The sequence below is a fragment of the Abramis brama genome, assembly GCF_963993115.1.
Source record: "Abramis brama genome assembly, chromosome: 3".
In the NCBI taxonomy this organism is placed as follows: domain Eukaryota; kingdom Metazoa; phylum Chordata; class Actinopteri; order Cypriniformes; family Leuciscidae; genus Abramis; species Abramis brama.
The window spans coordinates 24,937,829-24,948,464 of record NC_139965.1 but is presented as its reverse complement, the minus strand read 5'-3'; the positions used below and the strand labels follow the sequence as shown (position 1 = coordinate 24,948,464).

Here is a 10,636-nt window from a genome sequence, read left to right as displayed (position 1 = left end):
AATAGCATGACACAGTGAGAGCAACAACATTTTTATAACAGGACTGGTTAAAATGATTAGGCCTATAAGGTTTTATAAACAATTAGGCTGTTATGTAGGATTTTACTTGAATTTGTGATTGTATCAACTGAAGATAGTTGAGTTAGGCTACATAAACGCTTCACAACATCCAATATTTCTTCCATGTAACCATGTAGGCTAAGTGTGAAGGCGATTATTTGTTTTATTTATCTGCGACATAATCGTAGATGTTTTTGTCGCGATCCGGTGTTTTCAAGAGCTTCCTTATTCAGCAGTTACATAGTGTAAGTGTGAATGTCTGTGTTGGCTAATCCTTTAAACCGCAAACTCTTCGAGAGTGTTAATGGCCTTTTTAGATACTCTTTAATGTTTATTGGATAGTCTGAGGGAAATGCTATCAGAGTCCTGGCGCTGCAGGAGGGACGACGAGGAAATAACCTGTGATCGCTTGATGTAGGTAGTTGAATAACATTCTGACGGGATAGATATGTTATAGGAGAATCTGTGAGAATCAAAGGGGCAAACGGAACCTTGCCAAAGAAAACTTTAACGTTCACGTGACAGTTTCGGAAACCCTAATGGAGAGAAACATCGGCTAGCCTTTATTTAATAGCCTACTTTTATTGTTAATTTCAACAAGCAGTCAGGGAAGTCTGCAAAATACATTGATAGCCTACCCTAAATGAAAAAGAAGAATCGATTTAGTGGTCTAGTGTAGCTTAATTTCAGTCCAGAAGACTGAGTTTCATAACGTTTATGCAGAAAATATATTATTTTTAAAACTTGGTTATGAAAAAAAAATTTTTTATTGAAAAACTTCTTAAAATAGCCTATGTTAAGCTTTAATACGGTCATATTAGCCTAAATAAATGTGTTATTAAATAGACTATATTTTTTTTTACCTAATATTCCCCTTGAAAACGAGTCTTTGTTAACATTTAGGCTAGTTGTGTTGTTCTGTTAGCTAAATAATAAAACAATAGACTATTTTGACAAATCATTTAGATTTTTACCACACTAAACATTTTTACAGTGCAGTTTACTACTGCCTGTCAGCTGAATTTCTTCTTGATAAATCCTTATACTCCTCCATAGCGTTGTCTTGAGAGTGGGTGGTATCTTTCACTCCGTATGGTCAGAGAGGGAGAGAGAGTAGTTTATGTAAATGCTCCATTTTAATTATATTAGGAGGACGGCCCTATTCTCTGCCCAATAAAAATGGACCAGGGCTGACACCTGGTTATAAACACAGGAAGGATTCCAAAGTTGTAATCTCAAATCGGCAGGAAAAAAAACCCAACCGGCATCTTCAAGAGACGCAATGACCTCCAGTAAAGTTGAACTGCCAGGAGAGGTGAAGAACGACCCGGCTGCGCTCATGGCATCTCTTCATCTGGTGCCCTCACCGATACCCAATCCTGAGATCAAGTACACCAAGGTCTGTGAGACTTTTTATAACTACTTTGAGAAAGATCAAATTGCCTAAATGCAACGGTAAATGCAAACTTCGATTAGATCAGGCACGTTGAATTTGTTGTGCCTGCGCGCAAACAAATCACTGGTCAAGAAACGCAACTTGTTGCAAACATTGATATCAGACTCATATTCATTTTCAGATAGGCTAATCGATTCATAAGTAGTAGCCTACGGTCCATGATGATAATTAGGAGGCTTATACACATGCTTTTGGTAACGAGTAGAAAGTTTTGGCTATGGTAGGCTATATGGAGTCTTTAAAAACGCAGTCTAATTATGTGTTATTTGCAATTAATAGCCTATAACGATTCCCCGTTTTATTCTAATCTAATAAACGGTTGTTGTTTTTTTCGTGCCCGGAATCGGATTGGTGTGTGAAAGTCCAGATATGTTATTATCCTAGAGGTGCATCGATCAATAAAGTTTTCTCGATCTTGATAGCTTATAGTGACAGTTGGCTGTCCATTGAGATTTAATCATCTAAATTTAACCAGTTAAGAAGTTTTGCCTCGAACAGGTTGTCATTATGACTTTAGTTTCATTACGGTGCGCGTTAGAGATCCGCCTCTCTCAAACTCATTCTGCCGTACAGTCTAGAGGAGAGCGGGGCACAGCGTAACGCTTTTTGACTTCCTCAGTTTGTGTAAATCTTCGTAGGGTTCAGAGTATTTTCCCCACATTAATTTCACACATGTCTAGTGCAATTATGTGGTTTTGTTTTATTAATACATTGTATACTTTTTTCTTGATATACCCCGAAATAATGGAAGTGAAATGTGACAGCATGCCCCATAGGTGGGGTACATTGTAGTGAGGGGCACATTGTAACATGACCATATGACAGATTAAAATGCTATCTGATCTAATCAAACAAATATACAAGACAGACTAAAATATTTTCTCAATAAAATACAGTTATTAACTTTTTCATATACAATAATGGCATTTTTTAATCATTAAAAATAAACACATTTTTGACAACGAACACACATGAAAACACAGCTATACAGCATAGTTCAAAACAAATAAATAATTAATCATTTCTGAACATTGACTCAGTCTTTATTCACCTTTTTCTCATGTTTTCTCAATAGAATTCATAAAAATATAGAATAGAATAGAATAGAATAGTTCTAATAGGGGCACATTGTAACAGTGTTACAACGTTCCCCATCTGTGCAAAATGGAATTTAAACCCGGCTAGTTTCTTCTGCTAGTTAGCGAAGCATTAAATAACTATATCAACTGTTAAATAACATATTGGAGATTAAAACAATATCAGGTTTGTCTAATTTTAAATAAACACAAAAAATAGAGATGAAAAATGAACATAAGAAATTTACTTTTGCTATGGTTAAATAAATGTTCAGTGATATCTTCTAAAGATTTCTGAATTTTGGCGCAATTTTTTCTCTATATAATGTTGATATGGCAACTAGTAAATACAGTAAGTTTCGTCATGCTAGCATTTGTGGAAGTATATAAAACAAGAGTGTTACAACTAGCCCCGCGTTATGTTGTGCTCCGCTCTCCCCCACAGTAGATCAGCCTACTGTGCCTACATCTAAATTATTCATAATTCCATTATGTTCTGGACAACAACAAAAAAATTGTTCATTATTGTGATCACAATAACGTTTACCTAACCTCATTGACAATATTTGCAACCTGTATAATTTCTAAGAAGTTTAAGGACCCTCATATCAAATGCATGCGCTCAGGAATACAACCCAGAAGATTTAAAACACAAACACTGGACAGCACAATTTTGGACTTTTTCCAGATGTAATAAAATTTCAGTAGCCTACTATATGTTATTTTGATGTAGTCATTCCATATGATCCTCTCTGAAAATGACAAAGAAGTGCTGAATCATCCCATAAAATGGTGATAAAATATAATCTCTCTTCTTTTGTTTGGTTAGGTCATCTTAAATTATGCCGTTTTTTGAGTGTAATAATTTTATTGCTGTGAGGTGAGAGGATCAAGTCAAAGTGCAGTGCAGGCAAATTATCACTGTGGTAAAAAGAGTAAAGTTCAGCCAGAGCAAGAGCTGGAGACACCTGTGACACACACACACACACACACACACAAACACACACACAAACACACACACACACACACACACACACACACACACACACACACATACACACACACACACACACACACACACACACACACACACACACACACACACACACACACACACACACACACACACACACACACACACACCCTGCAGCCTCCTGCTCCTGCTCAGATGGGAGTGTGAGAAGGATTCATCCTTAAGAATTTGAATTATCCGGCGTGTGCTGTTTATATGGGTGTGTGTGGAGTTTCAGTTTGGGCATTGGTGATGTGAACTCCCTTCACACCCTTTTCCATCTCCCTCTCCCTCTCTCTCTCTCTCTCTCTCTCTCTCTCTCTGTCTCTCTCTCTCTTCCCACCCCCTCTCAATTTGGATTTTGTTGTGCCTGGTGCAGCACAGCACAGGCTCTGATGTAACTGAACAAATATGCCCTATCAATACTATTCTTTCAAATGTAGTCTGTGCAGAGCCATGTTTTTTATAATTTGTAAGTCTAAGGTTAAACCGTTTTTGCGAAACTCCTTGGAGACTTATTAAGTTGTGTTTTCTGCACTGTTAATGAGCAGTGGTTTATGCCAGAGACGCTGAGTTATGGAAATATCATTAATGGTCATACTTAACATCTCATTCTTCTCTCACTGTCAACCACTTATGTAAATTCCAATTATGTAAATATGCGATTCAGTACACTTGTGTACTGAATTACATCCAGTTCTGGCATTTAAAATAAAATAATTCATATCAAGCAGGGAGAGGTACTGGCAAATATTTCAGTCAGGCAATGCATTACAAAACATATTTTATAGCAATTACTGGTTTGTTTGCGAGCATGTGGATAGATAGAATGCCAGTAATATTTTTATTATAATATTGAATATATTGTGCATAATTATTTAGAATTATTTATTTGGTCCCACTTTATATAAATGAATCATTTGATAAAGTGCACTTATACATGTTTTTTTTTTACATTGTACTTATATTAAAAAAAAATACCTGCATGTAATTACAGCTATAATTAATTTACGTAATTACATTTATAATTACACTATTCTCCATTCTCTTACACCCTTTAAACCTAACCATACCTCCAAACCTGTCCCAAACCTTACCCATATCCCACCTCAATATCATTTTGCAATACAACATGAACATAATGAGTACATTGTACCTAACAGTACTTTTTTTTTTTGTATTTAAAGACGCCTAATATTTATTTTAATTATTTTATTTATTGGAAGTCTTATTCATAAGATTAACACTTAATACAACGAGTGCTGCGGTTTTTATTTAGTTTCTCATGGTAAATACAAAAACCTGAATAGTTAAGATTGTTTCTTGTATTGTAAAATTGCTACAACCTGGACTTTGAGCTCCCCAGTAAACTTTTCACCCCACCAACTACATTTGTGCTCATTATGTGACAGTCACTACACCTGCACCAGTGTGTATTTGTTACAGACTTGAGATTAATCACACTGATAGGGAACTTATCTTTCCTCTGCATTGCCACTGAACATTTATAGATATTTCTCAAAGTCTTGTTGTTTGGAGTAGACACCCGAGCTCGATACACTTTACAGTCTTACAGAATCTCTTCCTCACTCCACACAGCGTATGTTTGACTGGTCACGGGAGAGCTGGTCTGCTGAAGGAGTTCTCTCTCTCTCTCTCTCTCTCTCTCTCTCTCTCTCTCTCTCTCTCTCTCTTTCTCTGCTGGCCTACTGGGCTGATAATGGCACTAAGGAAGCCATAAATTTGTCTCTGGTGATGGCTGGTTATTGATGTTTTCTCTTCTTTTTTTCTCTTTGGTTGGAAGAGCGAAAAGGAAAGGAAAGGTTATGTTGATAGGTGTGTGTATCAGTGTAATTGATTGGGACCCAAGAGCCTTTTTGAAAGAGAGGTGTTGGATTCCAGCAGGCAAAGTGATGATGTGCTCACACCATTCAGTTATAACACATAAGTGAAGCAGACTCTGGAGATTAAAACCTGGAAGAAGAAAGGAAACAGGAGACAGACTATTACTCTCTCACTTTCCCCTGTGCCGTGCAATTGATAATTGCATATTTGTATTAAATGTGGTTTCAGTTAGTGGTATTTATCAGTGATATTAAATAAAAATGTATGAGTATATGATCTTTGCATAGAATTTGGGGTTTTCTGATGAATGTGGTTTAATTTTAAAATTGTACTGTTCACCTATACAACTATTCAACTATAGTTTCAGTTCTGTCATCATTTACTCATCCTCATGTCGTTCCAAACCTGTATGACTTTATTTTTTTCTGTGGAACACAAAAGAATAATTGTAAAGTACGTTTTCATGATAAAAATACAGATATTTTTTGTCAACATACAATAAAAAGTCAGTGGGGTCCAAAACAACTGATCAAAAAATATCTAGATTTTTCTCAGTATCTTAAATTGGTAAAATAGGAGTGAGTAAATTATGGAATTTTCCTTATTGGGAAATAAGTGTGTATGTGTGTGTGTGTGTGTGTTTCTATACTGAGAGCTTCATGAAGAAAGAGACACTTGATAGCCATTTGTTGGACATGTCTTTATATTTTAAGGGCTTAAGCGTCCAGCCAGGACAGTAGTGTGCGCTGAAGTGAGGACTTTTGTAAGCTAATCTGGGAGACAGCTTGAGTGAATGAGGTAGGCCCCATCAATCCGTCAGTGCATGAGATAGTACAGATGGGAGTCAGGGGGGTTTTCTGCTCTAGAAGCTGTCCAGCAGGGTGTAATATATGGCCGTGTCTCACTGTTAGGGTCAGTGGCCCTGACTTACGAGAGTCTGTCCCATACCTCTGGAGTTTTTCACTTCAAAACCCACCATTTCTTCACATCAAACAGCGGCCAAAGTAGAGCATACACTGAGAAGCCTGATTTATTGTAAGCGGCACAGTGAGGACTCTCTCTCACACACCCTCTTTTGCTTTGACTTATAATTTCCCCCCTTTCTTACTCTTGATCTTTTCTTCACATCTTCCTCATTGATTATCTTTGGACTTTGGACTGTTTTTCTCCCTTCTCAGGACCAAAAAGCTTGATTTGTCTCCGTATTATTAGCAATATCATGCATGTACTTGCTAATTTCTTTAAAGTTAAGCACAAATATGCTAACATATATATGTATATATATATATATATATATGTTAGCATACTGTATTTGTGCTTAACTTTAAAGAAATTAGCAAGTACATGCATGATATTGCTAATAATAAGGAGACAAATCGATATATATATTGCTGTTAAAAGAGTAATGAAACTTTAGCAGTAACACTTTACAACATGGTTTAGTTTTGTTAGATGGATAGTTCACCCAAAAATGAAAAATTCTGTCATCCCCCTCATGTCAGTCCAAATCTGTCAGCCTTTCTTCCGTGGAGCATAAAATAAGATATTTTGAGGAATTTAGTTTTTTTTGCCCATACAATGGAAGTAAAGGTAACCCAAACTGTTTTCAGAATTCTTCAAAGTATCTTCTTTTGTGTTCCATAGAATAAATAAATGTATTTATGTTTGGAAGGACATAAGGATATTTATGAACGATGACAAACTTTTTGGTGAACTATCCTATTAACACGGTTAATGTTAGTTATCACAACTAAACAAATATCAACATTTTTACAGCATTTATTAATCCTGGTTGTATAATAAATATGTTGATGCGTAATGTTAATTAATATACTAAATAAATATAGTAAATTTATACTAAATAAATATAGTACGCTATTGTTCATCGTTAATTCATATTTGTTAATTTAACTTTTAAGACATTTTAAAAATGTATATGTAAATGTTACAAGTATATGTAATTAACCAAGATTAATAAATACTAAAATATTGTTAATTGTTAATTCATGGTACCTAATACATTAACTAATGTTAATAAATTGAACATTATTTTAAAGTTTTATTATGTTATGCTTACATATATATTCTTTTAGTATGTAATGCTAAGCTTGATGGTAGTGGTGTCCCTGTGAACCTGCACTGTATAGACTGTTTTTCACAATCTCTCTTGTGGTAATTTCAATGAATTATTTTACAGAAATGAGAGAGAGAGAGAGAGAGAGAGAGAGAGAGCAGCCTCAGTCTCATGTCTTAAAGGAATAGTTCACTTAAAAATGAAAATTCTGTCATCATTTACTCACCCTCAAGTTGTTTCAAACCTGTATGAATTTCTTTCTTCTTCTGAACACAAAAGAAGATATTTTGAAGAATGTCGGTAATCAGACATAGTAGTGAGAAATTCAGACAGGTTTGAAATAACTTGATTTGAATTTTCATTTTAAAGTGAACTATTCCTTTAAGCTCCTTCTTCTCCTGTCCCTGAAGAGAAATCCAGCTTAAGGTATGTTTTGCATGCTGGAACCAGCATACTGGTTGATAGTTTGCTGGTCCAAAGCACGTGAAGCGGGAGTTACACCAGTTACACCAGCTCAGTTGGACCAACATGGAATACATGCTGGTTTATGCAGGATTTTTCAGCAGGGGTAACATCAGTAATTATCAACATCTTGAAGTGTGTCCAGTTCCAGAGTGAAAGTGAGCTGCTCTGGAAAGGATATGAAACTTCCTGTGCAGACCGAGACCCGGGCTGCAGGTGCCCTGTTAGAATCCGGCTGGCTCTGGAATCCCGGCCTGTTCCATGAAAACAAAGATAGAGTGCGCATATAAAAAATAATCTTTTTACAATGGCCAAGAAATGTTTGCCATTAAACATCCCTCATGTGTCTGAGCCATTAGAAGGTGCTGGCGGCCAAACAGATGTTTCACTGGCTGTAGCGTGAGCTTTGGCATCCTCCGTCCCCGTTCCTGCTCCGCTTCCTCCTGCAGTTGTGCGAAGCCTCCAGAGAGCTTGCCTGGGCAGATGAGAAACGGATCAGTGTTCTACAACTGTTAGAGTCATTCGAGTCCCCCCCCCCCACCCCAAAAAGGCTCTTCTCTAGCTGTAGCTCTCCCAGAGGAACAAAGTCGACCTCCTGCTTTTGTGGACGATAACCCTCTTTTCCTGTGTGAATATTGCTGGTGATAAAAATCTCAGCAATGAGGAGCATAAGCCTATGATGCTGTCATCGTGTGCTGTGGGTCGCTCTTCCACAATCTGTTTATGATAGGCACTACATATCTCGCCATCTAATTAGCTTTGCAGACGAGCGCAGTCAGCACCGTGAGACTGACAGCTTGAATAAAAAAACATGGAGTGATTCTAAATGTTTGCAGCTGTCTTGTGCCGTGGCCTGCACGTAAAACCTCAACCTATCCGCACTCTGCCCGCTTTCGTAACGGCCTGTAGTACAATGTGTAAGCGTAGGATGAACTGGCAGCGCTTCTCTTTCTGTTTGTGTATTGCATCAAGTGGCTGTTTTGTTTACAAGATAATACATTTTCTGGCCCCCTGCTGTTGTAAACAAAATCTAGTTGTCACAGCTCGACGGTTAGTTTTTCAGACTCAAGTTTGGAAGTTTCTTCCAGCACTCTGCCTCAAACAATCTCTACTCTATTTTCAGCTTAGCCACGATGAAGATAGCTGTTAAAAAGGACGAGAATTTAAGTTAAAGTATAGGTCAAAATGTAAAAAAAAACATGCATGAGTGAAAATAAAAAGATACGAACAGATTTACTTTTAAAAATATTTTTAAACTGAGCATATTGCAGTTATAATTTGTAATAAAACCAGTATCCTGATACTGCAGCAGCTGATATTATAGGTGTTGTGAATTAAATGTAGTTGTTTATAGACTGTTCCTTGTCCATGTTCACACTTGAGTCAGGTTTGTCCATATTTAGCAATGCTATAATTGATATGTTTTATGTTTTTTTTTATTTTTTTTTATTAAAGACTGTGTTGTGGTCACTGAGGAGATGTCACTTCACAAGGACAAAAATGGAGCATAATTGTGTCCACACTGAAGTAATTGCATTGGCTGTAAAAGTTAGCGTAATTTGAGTGTTATATGACTTGTTAATTCACTATAATAAACATAAAAAGGAACAACTTAAGTTATTTTTACCTTTGAAAACTGAATATTTTTACTTCAGAGGTTTAAATGACATTTATAAAAATAAAAAGCATCTCTTTTGCATATTCCATTTCAATAGTAAAGTGCAAATTCCCCGAAATAATGCTGAAGTATAGTAATGAATTACAATTACTCTAGTTCTTTACAGCCTAGCTGAAGCCTCCAGCAGGGTTACGGCAAAGAAGCGGTGATCAATATGAATTTTTGCACTTTTGCACTTGCGTTCTTATCCCTTTTCTTTAATCAAAGCCAAAGTATAAAGAAAGCTTGAGAGTTGATTTACTGCACCGGCCTGTCGCTCTTTATCAACTTTCTCAATGGGAAGAGACAAAAGTCCGAGAGCCCCCAGAGCTCAGGGAAGACTGGGCCAAATGGCCTCTAATGGTCGCCTTTTTCTAGTCGTGATTTAGATGGTGGCCCAGTCCGATGCTCACCCAGCATTCCCCTCTCCTCCATTCCGGGGTGCCATAAGTGTGGGGTTACGAAGAGCATAAAGCTACCCACCGTCTGCATTCTTCCCCGGCCCACTGGCCTGTCACAGTCTGCCCCTGATTTAAGGCATTCCACTACAGTGGCCTCTATAAATTTTAAAACTAATTCGCTCCTCTACGGGGCTTTCTGTTTTTGTAACAGGCCCTCAGCTCGACGAGGCCACTGACACTTTTATGAAGTGCTCCAAATGAGAGTCAGATTAAAGGTGGCCCCCTTAATGTAAGAGGCCTGTGAGGAGTGAGCGAGAGAGGGTGGGAGAGAAAAAGGAGTCTGAAGTAAATGTATCGGAGAGGAATCAGCATGGTACAGACTGATACCTACCCTGTCCAGGAGTGATTTATTCATGCCAATTTTAGGGGAGACACAGTGTGGGAGTGACTGAGGCAGCTTGAACCGCCTCCAAGTCAACTGGCATTTTATACCTGTTCTAAAGTAAACACGCCTCATGGTTTACAGCCAATTAAATTGTACTTAAACCTGTAAGTTTACATTAGTAAACATGTTGGTGAGTTTGAGGAGGCCC

At 37.3% G+C, this 10,636-nt stretch overlaps 1 protein-coding gene across 1 annotated transcript in view; it reads left to right on the top strand.

The window, feature by feature from the left end:
• Positions 1-1,120: 1,120 nt before the first annotated feature.
• aldh1a2 (aldehyde dehydrogenase 1 family, member A2) overlaps positions 1,121-10,636 on the top strand; it is a 26,282-nt gene continuing 16,766 nt past the window's right edge. The window contains exon 1 of the mRNA XM_084108020.1: positions 1,121-1,459. Within this exon, the coding sequence (XP_083964146.1) occupies positions 1,343-1,459 (117 nt within the window). The 5' untranslated portion in view covers positions 1,121-1,342. The remainder of the gene's footprint in view (positions 1,460-10,636) is intronic.